Below are 17602 nucleotides of genomic sequence, written 5' to 3'. Positions count from 1 at the left end.
CACCCCCGCGATCTCCGACCCAGCGCTGGAAATCCATGGAACCCTTGGACTTCTGTGATAGTGACAGCATGCCACCCCGCCTCCATTCATGTCTATGGGAGGGGTGTGATGGCTAGTACACAGCTACCACGCCCCCTCCCATAGACATGAATAGAGGGGGCGTGGCATGATGTCATGATCACGGAAGCCCCAGACTTCCATATCCGTAACACCGTAGCACTGGCCCAGAGATCATGGGGGGTCCAAGCGGCCGGATCCACCAAACAGATATGTTATCCTCTATCTAGGGGTGAAGTACCCCTTTAACCACAGTACGTACTAAAAACTTTTACATTATTGAAGTGAATGATAGGACAACGTGTTTCTGCTCTGACTTGCACCTTCCTCAGGTCCACCATAAAACGTACCTGTCATATCACAGAAAAAAAATAACGCTTATATATGTTACTCACTAGGTCATGCAGATACCTTTACATGTCTAACTTCTGTCTAGCTTACATACAGTATCTAGTTTCTGCATTTGGCTCACAAATTCTGCTGTTCTGCTGCTCACTCATTATGACATCCACTGCTCAGGAATGGGCGTGTCCGAGGCAAGCACTGAGCCCCCACTCACTCACCATGCAATACTTCCTCCCTGAGTCTGCTGTGCTGTGTTGGGTCTCTTCATCCAATCACTGCAGGCTGCTCTGTAACCCCCTCATTCTGCAGTCTGATAGGACAGGAGTGAGCACAGAGGAATGCTAGTCCTGCCCTCACTTCCTGGACTTTGTCCCAGCCAGTGCTTCAGCTGGGACAAAGATGATGCTGCAGCCGGACAGGATTATGTTATGGATGGTATGAGGACCCCTAGTGTTTTTGTTTTGTTTTTAAGCCATTATTTCTATAAAAAGGAGATTTTTTTTTTTATTAAGTATATTAGAAAGGTTAATTTTTGGCCAAAGATAAAAACAATGGGCAGAAAATTCTGTAGTGTGAATAAACCTTTACCGAGCTGCAGTAACCCAATATGGCCACTGCATAATATATGGCGCTGTCTTCATTATGGATGCGGATGCTGCAGCTGCAACAAACAGCTGATTGGCAGGTGTGCTGGGTGTCATCAGACCGCCACTGCTCAGACTCTGATGGTAAAAGTCTTGGAAGACCCCTTTAACTCTATAGGGGCTCTATATACTTTTTTTTTTTTCTCTTTCACTATTTTTTAATTATTTTTTGTATCTACAAATAACAACAGGTGGCGTGAATACAGAAACACTCCGTTTTAATGAGAAGCAAATTTGTAATTTATTTCCCATTTTCTATTTCACCTGCGCCCGCAGCTTTAATGATGCACAATTAGATTGACATTCTTAATGTATTGTTCTATAGAAATTGTAATTTTTACTTTAATTACCGCAATACACCTGCCAATGTCTAGGGCGTTCAGAGGCATTTACTTGTACGCTATAATCTTATGCAAATAAGTGGTAGACACGCAGTATAATTGGTTTTTTTTTCTATTGATTTCAATCATTTAAAGCAGTGTTTCCCAACCAGGGTGCCTCCAGCTGTTGCAAAACTACAACTCCCAGCATGCCTGGACAGCCAACGGCTGTCCAGGCATGCTGGGAATTGTAGTTTTGAAACTCCCAGGCTATTCAAAACATTATCCATACAAACAAATAGGGACTTTATTAAAGGGAATTTCCAGGCAAAATTTAATGATGACTGGGAGTTGCAGTTTTGCAACAGCTGGAGGTACCCCGGTTGGGAGACACTGATTTAAGAGGGGTACTCCGGTGGAAAACATTTTTATTTTTTTTTTAAATCAACTGGTGCCCGAAAGTTAAACAGATTTGTAAATGGCTTCTATTAAAAAATCTTTACCCTTCCAGTACTTTTTAGCAGCTGTATGCTACAGAGGAAATTCTATTATTTTTGAATTTCTTTTTTTGTCTTGTCCACAGTGCTCTCTGCTGACACCTGATGCCCGTCTCAGGAACAGAGACAGTTCCTAACACGGACAGAGGTGTCAGCAGAGAGCACTGTGGACAAGACAAAAAAGAAATTTAAAAAGAAAAGAATTTCCTCTGTAGCATACAGCTGCTAAAAAGTACTGGAAGGGTAAAGATTTTTTAATAGAAGTCATTTACAAATCTGTTTAACTTTCGGGCACCAGTTGATTTAAAAAAAAAAAAAAAAAAAAATGTTTTCCACCGGAGTACCCTTTAACCACCAAGGACGTATGAAGTCCTTGGTCCCGCTCCCGTGATATAATGCGGGGTCCCACGGTGACCCCGCATCATATCACGGCGGGCCTGGCATCATAATGAAGCCGGGACCCGCCACTAATAGCGCGCGGCACTGATCGTGCGCTATTAACCCTTTAGCCGCGCGCTCAAAGCTGAGCCACGCGGCTAAAAGTGAAAGTAAAAGTGCCCGGCTAGCTCAGGGAGCTGTTCGGGATGGCCACTGTGAAATCGCGGCATCCCGAACAGCTGTACTACAGGAGGAGGTCTTCTTACCTTCCTTCCTGCAGTCCGATCGCCGAGTGAATGCTTCAAGCCTGAGATCCAGGCATGAGCATTCAATCGCCGAAAACACTGATCATTGCATCTCTATGGAGATGCATTGAACACTGTTAAAGATCAGTAAATGCAATGTTATAGCCCCCCCTATAGGAGCTATAATATTGCAAAAGAAAAGTGTAAAAAAAATCATTAACCCTTTGAATGATCCCTTCCCCTAATAAAAGTTTGAATCACCCGGCATTTCCAATAATAAAAAAAAAACAGTGTAAATAAAAATAAACATATGTGGTATCGCCGCATGTGGAAATGTCCGAATTATAAAAATATACCACTAATTAAACCGCACGGTCAATGGCGTACGCGCAAAAAATTCCAAAGTCCAAAATAACGTATTTTTGGTCACTTTTTATATCATGAAAAGATGAATAAAAAGCGATCAAAAAGTCAGATCAATGCAAAAAATGTAACCGACAAAAACTTTAGATCACGGCGCAAAAAATGAACCCTCATAGCGCCCCGAACACGGAAAAATAAAAAAGTTATAGGGGTCAGAAGATGACAATTTTAAACGTATACATTTTCCTGCATGTAGTTATGATTTTTTTCTGAAGTGCGACAAAATCAAACCTATATAAGTAGGGTATCATTTTAACCGTATGGACCTAGAGAATAAAGATAAGGTGTCATTTTTACCGAAAAGTTTACTACGTAGAAACGGAAGCCACCAAAATTTACAAAATGGCTGTATTTTTTCAATTTTGTCGCACAATGATTTTTTTTCCCGTTTCGCCGTAGATTTTTGGGTAAAATGACTGATATCATTACAAAGTAGAATTTGTGGCGAAAAAATAAGCCATAATACAGATTTTTAGGTGCATAATTTAAAGAGTTATGATTTTTTAAAGGTAAGGAGGAAAAAAATGAAAGGGCAAAAACGGAAAAACGGCCGGCCCTTAAGGGGTTAAAAGGCTCCACACAATTACTGGTAAGGTAACGTGGATGACACTGGACCGAAACGGGGAAAAGCAAATCCGCGATTTAGAAGCTTGTAAAAAAAAAACATACACAAAAATACCAAAATATGCAAATTTCACACGGGCTTCAAATAAATCTATCAATTTCCGTTGCTGAGAGTAGAAATTTAGGAATTTAAAATATGTAAACTCTATAAGAAATAAAAAATAAAAAAAACAATACTATTGAATTTGACACAAAGTCCCCCCCCCCCTCCCCCCCACCTCCAGTGAGACCTCTTTTCCCTAAATATGTAGAGGTCACAGGGGTGAAACATTTTGGGCATTTCCTGTTGATGTTTAAAGTGGAAACACTCTTTTTCATGTTGGATGTGACTACACAGGGTTTGTTTGTAGTCTGTTACCATGGAGACATGTCGTCATGCATAACATCTGGAGAGTCAAAATGGTAGGAAATTTGTAATCAAGTCCTCTTGGTGCTCCATATAAAAAGTTTCCCCTTAGTGATCCCCATAAAGAAAAAACCCTCATAACGCTCCCCTTGGTGTCTGGAGGGCACCCATACAGTTGTCCCCTGGCAATATTGGGTACAGTGTTCGAAATCACCCTCAGCCCCTGTTATTCTGTTAAATAGAATTCCACGTGCAACTATGAATAGGAAAGTTACTGGTAGGGGTCTGGCTGTTGGGACCCCCATCAATCTGGAGAACAAGGGGGCCCAGACCTGAGTGGAGAGGGGGCCACACATATCTACAGTACTGGTGCAAGAATTTTTACCACCCTAGGCAAAAGCTAATTCTGTCGCCCCCTCGACTCAGCCCATTGGCTCCGCCCTTTTACACGCCCCACCTTACTGCAGGGGACACATTAACAAACTAACCTCCTCCTCATGTAATCACATTACTACTGGGGTGAGCGGTTGCTATCAGGACCTGGCAACAGTGTGCAATATCTTTCTTGCAGTGGACAGAGCTGCGCCCTCATCAAGGAGGCGCTCTAGGCAGCTGCCTATTTTGCCTATAGGTGGATCGGGCCTGCATACCCTGTCACTCTACAAGGAAAGGAATGGAAGGCAGTGCAGTATGGCTTTTACTTGCAGCTGACATCATCCTTTAGATCTGATTCGAATTGGCGTCTTCCAAGATGGAAAACAGAAGACGGCAAAAACGCAACAAATAACAACGTCTCCTGGAGTCACAACACACATATTGAGGGCATAATGGTGAGAGGACGGCCAAGTCTGCTCCTCCAAGACCACATTCGGGAAATCATTGAGCTCTATTAGGGATGTGGGTGTAGAAAACATAACACGCTGTTTATGACTCATTGAGCTTCACTGTCATCTAATTAAGCTTTATTAGTCAGTAATTAGGGAGCGGAGACGAGGCATGAATGAGATCCCGCACAACCGGGCCCCGATCCTACACAGCCATACCGGAAGAATGGGGATGAGTCAGGGACCCGGGGCCCGATCTGACTACAGAATGACGGTGGATACATCAGATTTTGCCTTATAAACTGGGAAACTATTATATGAGAAAATAATATATTTGGACAAAAAGAGCTAATACTCCCACCACTGACATTTATGGCTAATTTATATCATAATCATCAGACCAGCAGAATAGTGAGTACAGCTCTGGAGTATAATACAGGATATAACTCAGGATCAGTACAGGATAAGTAATGTAATGTATGTACACAGTGACCTCACCAGCAGAATAGTGAGTGCAGCTCTGGAGTATAATACAGGATATAACTCAGGATCAGTACAGGATAAGTAATGTAATGTATGTTCACAGTGACCCCCACCAGCAGAATAATGAGTACAGCTCTGGAGTATAATACAGGATATAACTCAGGATCAGTACAGGATAAGTAATGTAATGTATGTACACAGTGAGCTCACCAGCAGAATAGTGAGTACAGCTCTGGAGTATAATACAGGATATAACTCAGGATCAGTACAGGATAAGTAATGTAATGTATGTACACAGTGATCCCACCAGCAGAATAGTGAGTACAGCTCTGGAGTATAATACAGGATATAACTCAGGATCAGTACAGGATAAGTAATGTAATGTATGTACACAGTGACCTCACCAGCAGAATAGTGAGTGCAGCTCTGGAGTATAATACAGGATATAACTCAGGATCAGTACAGGATAAGTAATGTAATGTATGTTCACAGTGACCCCCACCAGCAGAATAATGAGTACAGCTCTGGAGTATAATACAGGATATAACTCAGGATCAGTACAGGATAAGTAATGTAATGTATGTACACAGTGAGCTCACCAGCAGAATAGTGAGTACAGCTCTGGAGTATAATACAGGATATAACTCAGGATCAGTACAGGATAAGTAATGTAATGTACACAGTGACCCCACCAGCAGAATAGTGAGTACAGCTCTGGAGTATAATACAGGATATAACTCAGGATCAGTACAGGATAAGTAATGTAATGTATGTACACAGTGACCCCACCAGTAGAATAGTGAGTACAGCTCTGGAGTATAATACAGGATATAACTCAGGATCAGTACAGGATAAGTAATGTAATGTACACAGTGACCCCACCAGCAGAATAGTGAGTACAGCTCTGGAGTATAATACAGGATGTAACTCAGGATCAGTACAGGATAAGTAATGTAATGTATGTACACAGTGACCTCACCAGCAGAATAGTGAGTACAGCTCTGGAGTATAATACAGGATATAACTCAGGATCAGTACATGATAAGTAATGTAATGTATGTACACAGTGACCCCACCAGCAGAATAGTGAGTACAGCTCTGGAGTATAATACAGGATATAACTCAGGATCAGTACAGGATAAGTAATGTAATGTACACAGTGACCCCACCAGCAGAATAGTGAGTACAGCTCTGGAGTATAATACAGGATGTAACTCAGGATCAGTACAGGATAAGTAATGTAATGTATGTACACAGTGACCTCACCAGCAGAATAGTGAGTACAGCTCTGGAGTATAATACAGGATATAATTCAGGATCAGTGCAGGAGAAGTAATGTATGTACACAGTGACCTCACCAGCAGAATAGTGAGTACAGCTCTGGAGAATAATACAGGATAAAACTCAGGATCAGTACAGGATAAGTAATGTAATGTATGTACACAGTGACCCCACCAGCAGAATAGTGAGTACAGCTCTGGAGTATAATACAGGATATAACTCAGGATCAGTACAGGATAAGTAATGTAATGTATGTACACAGTGACCTCACCAGCAGAATAGTGAGTACAGCTCTGGAGTATAATACAGGATATAACTCAGGATCAGTACAGGATAAGTAATGTAATGTATGTACACAGTGACAAATTTTGACATACATAAATTTTTATGTAAAAAAAACCTTTAAATGTGAATGTCACATTTGTATCAGACAAGGAAACATAGAATATGACATAAATGGCTAGCATTGTTTTAGGCATACTTATAAATCATTGGATCCTAGTAAAAATAAAATAAAAACATTTTTTTTTAAACTAAAGTCAATATGCATTATATTATATGCTGCATTATAGATATAGAATAGATATACAATTATAATGTATGTAGAGGGTAAGAAAAGTTTTGGAACTCTGCAAATGTAGAAAATCTGGTTTCCTGTAGCCACCACTAGGGGGAGCATACTGCAGCTATTTATACAGCTAGTTTGGAAATCAATAGTAAATGTAAAAAATTCAGTGAGCTCCCCCTTGTGGTGGCTGTTGGAAAAAGGCTAGCATCAGGAAGCTGGAGAAGCAGTGCGAGTACAGGACCCTTACAACCATGGGCCCTGAAGCCATAGAACGTACACCACTGTGTATAGCAGTGGTCTTCAACCTGCGGACCTTCAGATGTTGCAAAACTACAACTCCCAGCATGCCCGGACAGCCGTTGGCTGTCCGGGCATGCTGGGAGTTGTAGTTTTGCAACATCTGGAGGTCCGCAGGTTGAAGACCACTACAGATGGCGATGGACTCCTATTTGAACAAGACATTTTGAATGCCAGATCTGACCATAATAAGATGCCAAGAATGGGGAGCACAGCCTACCCCTCCCCCTATCTGCGTACGGCAGTGATCAGAGATATGTATTAGTAGAGAGGACAGTAAATTCTCGGAGGGTTATATAAAGTTCCTTCTATAATTAACTCATCAATTAAACAAGTTACAATAACAAGAGAATCAAAAATTAATGAAAGCAAATTACAATACAACGTGCAAGGTAAGCAAAGAGGAAATGAATAGAATCCCTTAGATATCCCTGAGGGAAATGCGCAATTACATCCGCCATCTCGGCTCATTACCCACTTATACAATATCCACATGTACAGCCCGGAATGTGACGGGAGGCCGCATCACAAACACACGGATTACGGTGACACTTTGCCCTTTTCTTGGTTGAATCTTTTTTAAAGGGGTACTCCACTGCCCCAGCGTCCGATTTTGTTCCGATTGATGAGTGAGGGCTGCGGGGGTTGCAACGTCATGGCCACCCCCCCCCCCTCAATGGAAGTCTATGGGAGGGGGCGTGGCTGTGGGGCATCGCCGTGACATCACGACCCCCGCATCCCGCACCCAGAGTTCGGAACAAAATGTTCCTGGGGCAGTGGAGTACCCCTTTAATGGTTTTTCATATAGATAGTATTCTTGTTTGGAGGGTATAAAGTAAGGGAATGGCTATATAGGACTTTAGACCCTGAATCCGTACATACTTCTCATTAGTTATGGGATACCTCCAGCATCGGAATATCACAGTTTAAAGGGGTTCTCCATCATAAGGAGATTTTAGTACTTACCTGCCAGACAGTAATAGACATGCTTAGGAAGGATCTGTGCTTGTCTTGGGGCCAAATGGCTGTGTTGTGAGTCTACCATAACGCTGCTGCTTTCTTTTTGTGAAATGGCTATTTCCTGTTTGAGTTCCCTCCCTCCAACTACAAGTCCCAGAATCCCTTGTTTGTAAGTGTGAAGTCACTTTTCTTCCTCCCATACATTAGTCACCCCACCAATTGCAGCACAGCTAGGCTCCCTTGTATGCTGTGCTTTAAACTACAATTCCCTGCAGTCCTGTGTAGAATGATCTCCCTTCCACCCAGTGATTGCTCCGCCCTTTGAAGAACAGACAAGCTCCCTTTCAACACCTGACTAGTGATACTAAAAATGAACATTAGGGCAAAGATTACATAAGAATTGTGAGACCAGCCATCAAACACAGGTACAGAAATTATATTATGAACTACACAGTCAAATAAAAAAATAAATCCCAGAATACCCTTTAAAACAAAATGCAAATTAGGCTTTGGAGTCCAGTGGGTGTTACCCTCAGCCACTAGAGCCTATCAGTGTTTGTCCTCTTTTCCAGCTACTCCCGCCCCCTCTAATCACCAGTTGTGCTCATGGGAAGAAGAGGTGACCAGTGCACAGAGGGGAGTGAGCAACTGGTTAAGAGGACAAACCCTGCTGGAGCTGAGGGTAATGCCCACTGGGCTCCAAAGCCTAATTTGCATATATTTTTAAACTATGATATATTGTCTCCAGAAGGGTCAATTAACGAATTTAAGGTGTGTGTGGATTCAGGGTCAAAAGCCCTATACAGCCATGCCCTTATTTTATACTTTATGCCCTTAGTTAGGTCCCCTACAAAGCATCTGCAGATCACAATGGAATGACAACTGTCAATTTGGGTACTAATATGACCGGCCATATATTTGTACAGTATTGTGATCAATTGTAAAGTGGTGTGTTTGCAACTCACAACAGTATAAAAGCTGTCACGTTGACATATATATATATATATATATATATATATATATATATATATATATAAAGAAAAAATTAATCAATGATGTATTGATATAAAAAGCCATAATTTATACATATATGTACAGTATTATGCTATTTTGTGAAAGTTGTGATATGCTGCAGCTTCTGCAGAGTATAAAAGAACAATTGTCAAATATTTAAAAAACAAGACTTCCACATTGCAACTTTAACAAATTATGGCAAAACAGTTCATATAGTGTATATGGGGACAAAAGAGTGATAGGACTCCCCAAATACACTATATAAACCGTAGTGACATCATTGGTTAAAGGGGTATTCCAGGCAAAACCTTTTTTTTTATATATCAACTGGCTCCGGAAAGTTAAACAAATTTGTAAATTTGTAAATAAATTTGTTATTAGCTTCTGAAGTTTTCTGTCTAACTGCTCAATGATGATGTCACGTCCCGGGAGCTGTGCATGATGGGAGAATATCCCTTGCATGATGGGAGAATATCCCCATAGGAACTGCACAGCTCCCGGGACGTGAGTCATCAGAGAGCAGTTAGACAGAAAACAACAACTCAACTTCAGAAGCTAATAACTATTGGAAGGATTAAAATTTTTTAATAGAAGTAATTTACAAATCTGTTTAACTTTCCGGAGCCAGTTGATATATAAAAAAAAAGTTTTGGCCTGGAATGCCCCTTTAAAGTTGCAATGTGCTTCAGCATGGAATGACATGGAACGAATGCTGCCATACATATATATTTATTTAAATTCAAACTATTTATCTATCTATCTATCTCATATCTATCTATCTATCTATCTCATATCCATCTATCTATCTATCTATCTATCTCATATCTACCTATCTATCAATCTCATATCTATCTATCTCATATCTATCTATGTATCTCATATCTATCTATCTATCTATCTATCTATCTCATATCTATCTATGTATCTCATATCTATCTATCTATCTATCTCATATCTATCTATCTCATATCTATCTATCTCATATCTATCTATCTATCTATGTATCTCATATCTATCTATCTATCTATCTATCTATCTCATATCTATCTATCTCATATCTATCTATCTCATATCTATCTATCTCATATCTATCTCATATCTATCTATCTATCTATCTATCTATCTATCTCATATCTATCTATCTATCTATCTATCTATCTATCTCATATCTATCTCATATCTATCTATCTCATATCTAGCTATCTATCTATCTCATATCTATCTTTCTCTCATATCTATCTCATATCTATCTATCTCATATCTATCTATCTATCTATCTCATATCTATCTATCTCATATCTATCTATCTATCTATCTATCTAACAAAACACTTTTTAAAGGGGTATTCTGGGCAAAAACATCTTATCCTCTATCCAAAGGATAGGGGATAATATGTCTAATCGTGGGGAGCCGCTGCTGGGACCCACCGTGATCTCCCTGCAGCACCCGCATTCTATGCAGGGCTGCATCTCTAGTTTCGGAAACCTCCGGGACTGGGGACGTGACGTAATGCCACGCCCCCTCCATTCACGTCTATGGGAGGGGGCGTGATGGCCGTCTAGCCCCCTCCCATAGACATGAAGGGAGGGGGCCGGAGGTTTCAGAAACTAGAGATGCATAGAATGCGGGTGCATCAGGGAGATCACCGTGGTTCCCAGCAGCGCCCCCCCCCCCCCCCCACGATCAGACATCTTATCCCCTATCCTGTGGATAGGGGATAAGATATTTTTGCCCGGAATACCCCTTTAAGGCAGTTTTCAGTGGTCTTCTGTCAAAGATTATTCCATAGAAGAATAAAACTCAATACATTTGTGTAGTGATACGAGTCCCTCTATATGTACAGTATTGTGATCATTTTTTAAAGTTGTAATGTGGTTCAGCATCTGCAGATCATAACAGAATGATGGCTGTAACACATATATAAAACAACAAAAACAACAAAAACAAGACAAAAAAATATCTATTTGTGTATTGATATGGTTCCTTATATACAGTATATAATTGTGCTAATTGGCTATAGTTGTAATGTGGTTATCCTAACAGAATGACAAAATGACAATTATCACAATGACTCACATAATAGTAAAACCAAAATGCAACTGACTGTGTATACACATAATAAATTGTGCTGATTATATGATTATTGTGCATAGACTTGTTATGGATAGAATAAATATTGTTTCTAATTTGGTAAAGCTGTGATCTTGGCATAATGGCCTAACACATAACCCTATATATACAGACTATATCACTGACCCCGGCACATAACGTACTGTACATGAAGCCTAAGTCCTATAGAAATGAGTAGGATTCATCATTTACAAATAATACTATACATCAATGGACACAAAGTATTACTAGTAGTGAATGGATTAGCACCTCTGCCCTCTGCTGGTTACAAATGATATTGCTACTTTTTGTTACTTCTCATTGATTGGTTAGTTATAAGTGATCACAGTCTTTTTAGTAATTTCTCCGTCTCTTACCTTCAGGCTGGTATTGTGCTACAATTGTGACCGTCTGACCCGCACCCTTTAAGGCAGCGGCAGCTTGTTCATGGGTGGCACCGCGAAGATCAATGCCATTCACCTGTGAAGAAGAAGGGGGCACAAAATGTTCATTCTGTTCCTGGGAAGGACCCTTTACATTGAGGGGGAGGGGGAGGTGGGGTGCTGTTACCCTGGGGTTGAACTGACCTGCCCCTTGGGGGGGGGCACTGTAAAGGAGGAGCGGGAATGATAGGAGGGATCTTATTTGACCCTGAGATTTTTGGGGGGTTGCAATATGGACGGGCCTAGGTGGGGCTCAGAGGCTACTATGGCAAATCTTTTACATGCCCCTTCTTCTAAATGCTAGAGAGCCTACATAAAAGCCAGAAACAGCACCCCCATAATATTGTCACCAAGTATCATGAAGTGTCCCTTTACATAGACAGGCCACAGTGACCCTAAAACAAAGTAAATTGCAGTGACCCCACAATAGATCAAGGCAAACCCCCATAACATTACCATCCACAATTCCTCTATAAGCTCATTGATAAAGCCAGTAGAGTGGTAACAGCTTATGTGGCCATGCCAACAGTGACAGTCAACCCCCCCCCCTATACTAGTGCCCACTACAGTGTAACCACAACTGTAGCAGCCCAGTCATAGCCAGACCAGGGAACAAGAAAATGCTCCTTAGGGCCCCAGGGTTAACACAATGATGGAACCCAATGGTCCAGTACAATACAACCAACTTTGCTTTCTTTGGAACCAATTATGTGCCACGAGCAGGCGCTGAGGGGCTTAAGAACCCTAGTAGGGACGCTACAAAGTACCTCATAGATGCCCCCGACAAGGAAATAATTCTACCGCTGTACAAATCACTAGTCAGACCATACATAGAATACTGTGTACAGTACTGGTCAGACCACACATAGAATACTGTGTACAGTACTGGTCAGACCACACATAGAATACTGTGTACAGTACTAATCAGACCACACATGGAATACTGTGTACAGTACTAATCAGACCACACATGGAATACTGTGTACAGTACTGGTCAGACCACACATGGAATACTGTGTACAGTACTGGTCAGACCACACATAGAATACTGTGTACAGTACTGGTCAGACCACACATAGAATACTGTGTACAGTACTGGTCAGACCACACATAGAATACTGTGTACAGTACTGGTCAGACCACACATAGAATACTGTGCACAGTACTGGTCAGACCACACATAGAATACTGTGTACAGTACTGGTCAGACCACACATAGAATACTGTGTACAGTACTGGTCAGACCACACATGGAATACTGTGTACAGTACTGGTCAGACCACACATGGAATACTGTGTACAGTACTGGTCAGACCACACATGGAATACTGTGTACAGTACTGGTCAGACCACACATGGAATACTGTGTACAGTACTGGTCAGACCACACATGGAATACTGTGTACAGTACTGGTCAGACCACACATGGAATACTATGTACAGTACTGGTCAGACCACACATGGAATACTGTGTACAGTACTGGTCAGACCACACATGGAATACTGTGTACAGTACTGGTCAGACCACACATGGAATACTGTGTACAGTACTGGTCAGACCACACATAAAATACTGTGTACAGTGCAGGTCAGACCACACATAGAATACTGTGTACAGTACTGGTCAGACCACACATAGAATACTGTGTACAGTACTGGTCAGACCACACATAGAATACTGTGTACAGTACTGGTCAGACCACACATAGAATACTGTGTACAGTACTGGCCAGACCACACATAGAATACTGTGTACAGTACTGGTCAGGCCACACATAGAATACTGTGTACAGTACTGGTCAGACCACACATGGAATACTGTGTACAGTACTGGTCAGACCACACATAAAATACTGTGTACAGTGCAGGTCAGACCACACATAGAATACTGTGTACAGTACTGGTCAGACCACACATAGAATACTGTGTACAGTACTGGTCAGACCACACATAGAATACTGTGTACAGTACTGGTCAGACCACACATAGAATACTGTGTACAGTACTGGTCAGACCACACATAGAATACTGTGTACAGTACTGGTCAGACCGCACATGGAATACTGTGTACAGTACTGGGCACCAGTGTACAAGAAAGATATAGTGGAGCTGGAGAGGGTTCAAAGACGGGCAACCAGAGTAATACGGGGAATGGGAGGACTACAGTACCCAGAAAGATTATCAGAATTAGGGTTATTTAGTTTAGAAAAAAGAAGGCTTAGGGGCGACCTAATAACTATGTATAAATATATCAGGGGACAGTACAGAGATCTCTCCATGATCTATTTATACCCAGGACTGTATCTATAACAAGGGGGCATCCTCTACATCTAGAGGAAAGAAGGTTTCTACACCAGCACAGACGGGGTTCTTTACTGTAAGAGCAGTGAGACTGTGGAATTCTCTCTCCCAGAGGAAGTGGTCATGGTGAACTCTATAAAAGAGTTCAAAACGGGTCTGGATGCATTTTTGGAGAGTAATAACATTATTATTTAATTTTTTTATACTTTATTTTATTATAAATTTCATACATTAACATTTAACCCCTTAAGGACTCAGGGTTTTTCTGTTTTTGCACTTTCGTTTTTTCCTCCTTACCTTTTAAAAATCATAACCCTTTCAATTTTTCACCTAAAAATCCATATTAGGGCTTATTTTTTGCGTCGCCAATTCTACTTTGCAGTGACATTAGTCATCATTGTGCGACAAAATCGAAAATAAAACGCCATTTTGTAACTTTTGGGGGCTTCCGTTTCTACATATTTCTGCATATTTCGGTAAAAATTACACCTTATCATTATTCTGTAGGTCCATACGGTTAAAATGATCCCCTTCTTATATAGGTTTGATTTTGTCGCACTTCTGGAAAAAATCATAACTACATGCAGCAAAATTTATACGTTTAAAAATGTCATCTTCTGACCCCTATAACTTTTTTATTTTTCCACGTACAGGGCGGTATGAGGACTCATTTTTTGCGCCGTGATCTGAAGTTTTTATCGGTATAATTTTTGTTTTGATCAGACTTTTTGATCACTTTTTATTCATTTTTTGGACTTTGAAATTTTTTTGCGCGTACGCCATTGACTTTGCGGTTTAATTAATGATATATTTTTATAGTTCGGACATTTACGCACGCGGCGATACCACATATGTTTATTTTATTTTTTACACTGTTTTATTTTTTTTATGGGAAAAGTGGGGTGATTCAAACTTTTATTAGGGAAGGGGTTAAATGATCTTTATTAACACTTTTTTTTTTACTTTTTTTTTGCAGTGTTATAGCTCCCATAGGGACCTATAACACTGCACACACTGATCTCTTATACTGATCATTATTATCCCATAGGGACCTATAACACTGCACACACTGATCTCTCATCCTGATCACAGGCGTGTATTAACACGCCTGTGATCAGCATTATCGGCGCTTGACTGCTCCTGCCTGGATCTCAGGTACAGAGAAGTCATTCGTCGATCGGACACCGAGGAGGCAGGTAAGGGCCCTCCCGGTGTCCGGTCAGCTGTTCGGGACGCCGCGATTTCACCGCGGCGGTCCCGAACAGCCCGACTGAGCAGCCGGGTCACTTTCAGTTTCACTTTAGATGCGGCGGTCAGCTTTGACCACCGCTTCTAAAGGGTTAATACCGCACATCGCCGCGATCGGCAATGTGTGGTATTAGCCGCGGGTCCCGGCTGTTGATGAGCGCCGGGACCGACGCGATATGATGCAGGATCGCGGCGCGATCCCGCTTCATATAGCGGGGGCCGGCGCAGAACGTAAATATACGTCCTGCGTCGTTAAGGGGTTAAAGGGGTTATCCAGTAAAAAAAAACTTTTTTATATATATCAACTGGCTCCAGAAAGTTAAACAGATTTGTAAATTACTTCTATTAAAAAATCTTAATCCTTTCAGTACTTATGAGCTTCTGTAGTTAAGGTTGTTCTTTTCTGTCTAAGTGCTCTCTGATGACACGTGTCTCGGGAAACGCCCAGTTTAGAAGAGGTTTGCTATGGGGATTTGCTTCTAAACTGGGCGTTTCCCGAGACAGGTGTCATCAGAGAGCACTTAGACAGAAAAGAACAACCTTATCTTCAGAAGCTCATAAGTACTGAAAGGATTAATATTTTTTTATAGAAGTAATTTACAAATCTGACCGGAAGAAGCGTCTGCCTATAACGCGAAACTAGTTGTCTAGTGGTACGCCCCCTGCACCGAGAGCGGCGTCTCTCGCTCCCCGCACATGCATGCTTTTCACCGAGTGTCCTATACCTGCATAATAAAGAAGGACTTTTAATGTTCAAGTGGGTGAGTGCAGCGTTATTTTCTATCCTTGCATAGCATTGCAATTTACAAATCTGTTTAACTTTCTGGAGCCAGTTGATATATAATTTTTTTTTTTTTCTGGAATACCCCTTTAACACAAACAATTACAATAATTTATACTCCCACATGGATTCTAGATTTATAGGGACAGAACGTTGATCCAGGGATTTATTCTGATGCCATATTTGGAGTCGGGAAGGAATTTTTACCTCTAGTACGAGGGTGTTTTCCCTTCCTCTGGATCAACTCAGTAGGGACTCATTTGGGATATAGGTTGAACTTGATGGACTCTGGTCTTTTTTAAACCTTATGAACAATGTTACTATGTTACTATAAGGGTCTATTCACACGTACGGTATTCTGCACAGATTTAATGCGCTGGATTTCAAGCTGTGCTCAGTCGTTCAGTTTACATTGAAATCTGCAGCAGAAAATCCTGCGCATCAAATATGCAAAGAATACAGTGGTCCCTCAACATACGATGGTAATCCGTTCCAAATGGACCATCGTTTGTTGAAACCATCGTATGTTGAGGGATCCGTGCAATGTAAAGTATAGGACAGTGGTCTACAACCTGCGGACCTCCAGATGTTGCAAAACTACAACACCCAGCATGCCCGGACAGCCAACGGCTGTCCGGGCATGCTGGGAGTTGTAGTTTTGCAACATCCGGAGGTCCGCAGGTTGAAGACCACTGGTATTGGAGGTTGTACTCACCTGTCCCCGCCGCTCCGGACCGTCACCGCTCGTCACCGCTGCCCTGGATGTCGCCTTCCATCACTGTCGCCGCGTCCCCGAGGTGTCCCTGACGCTTCTGCAAGGCCTCTGCTTCCCCGGCATCCTCGCTCTCCGTTGCCGCCATCGCCGCTCCTATTGGATGACGGGACGGTGTGCGCAGCGACGAGATGACGAAGATGGAGAGCGCTAACGATGCAGGGGATCCCTAAGAGGACGTACCGGAGCCCCGAGGACAGGTAAGTGATCGTCACCGGACCACACGGGGCACCGTAAATGGCTATCCGGTGGCAGCTGAAGCAGTCTGTGCTGCCATATAGCCGTTTATGTGATGGCCCCGACATACAAAAGCATCGTATGTTGAAATGATCGTATGTCGGGGCCATCGTAGGTCGGGGGGTCACTGTACTGTACATGTGAATAGACCATAATAAGGCAAAACAATATAATAGAGACAGCAACAGTTCCCCGAGAACCGTACAAACCAAAATGCCTCTTATCAGGGGCAGCTGTAGTGCCCTCAGAACTGTAACAGGCTTGGTGCCCCATTAAAGTGCAATTCATAGTGCCCCATAACTGTGTTAACCACCATACCTTTAGAACTATACAGGCATCATGCCCCATTACAGTGCCAGCCAAAGCACCCTCAGGGCTGTACCAGTCCCAGTGCCCCATAACTGT

The 17602-nt window shown here is 41.9% G+C and overlaps 1 protein-coding gene across 16 annotated transcripts in view; it reads right to left on the bottom strand.

The window, feature by feature from the left end:
• The window catches only part of DLG2 (discs large MAGUK scaffold protein 2), a 1357480-nt gene that overhangs the window by 297089 nt on the left and 1042789 nt on the right, over window positions 1-17602 (bottom strand). For all 16 annotated transcript variants that reach the window (XM_056561360.1, XM_056561363.1, XM_056561361.1 and 13 more), the window contains one exon: window positions 11793-11895. In XM_056561360.1, the coding sequence (XP_056417335.1) occupies window positions 11793-11895 (103 nt within the window). The remainder of the gene's footprint in view (window positions 1-11792; window positions 11896-17602) is intronic.

This window comes from Hyla sarda, chromosome 2 (genome assembly GCF_029499605.1).
Source record: "Hyla sarda isolate aHylSar1 chromosome 2, aHylSar1.hap1, whole genome shotgun sequence".
NCBI classification, from domain to species: Eukaryota; Metazoa; Chordata; class Amphibia; order Anura; family Hylidae; genus Hyla; species Hyla sarda.
The sequence above is the reverse complement of the archived record's forward strand: the minus strand, read 5'-3'. Positions and strand labels throughout refer to the sequence as shown.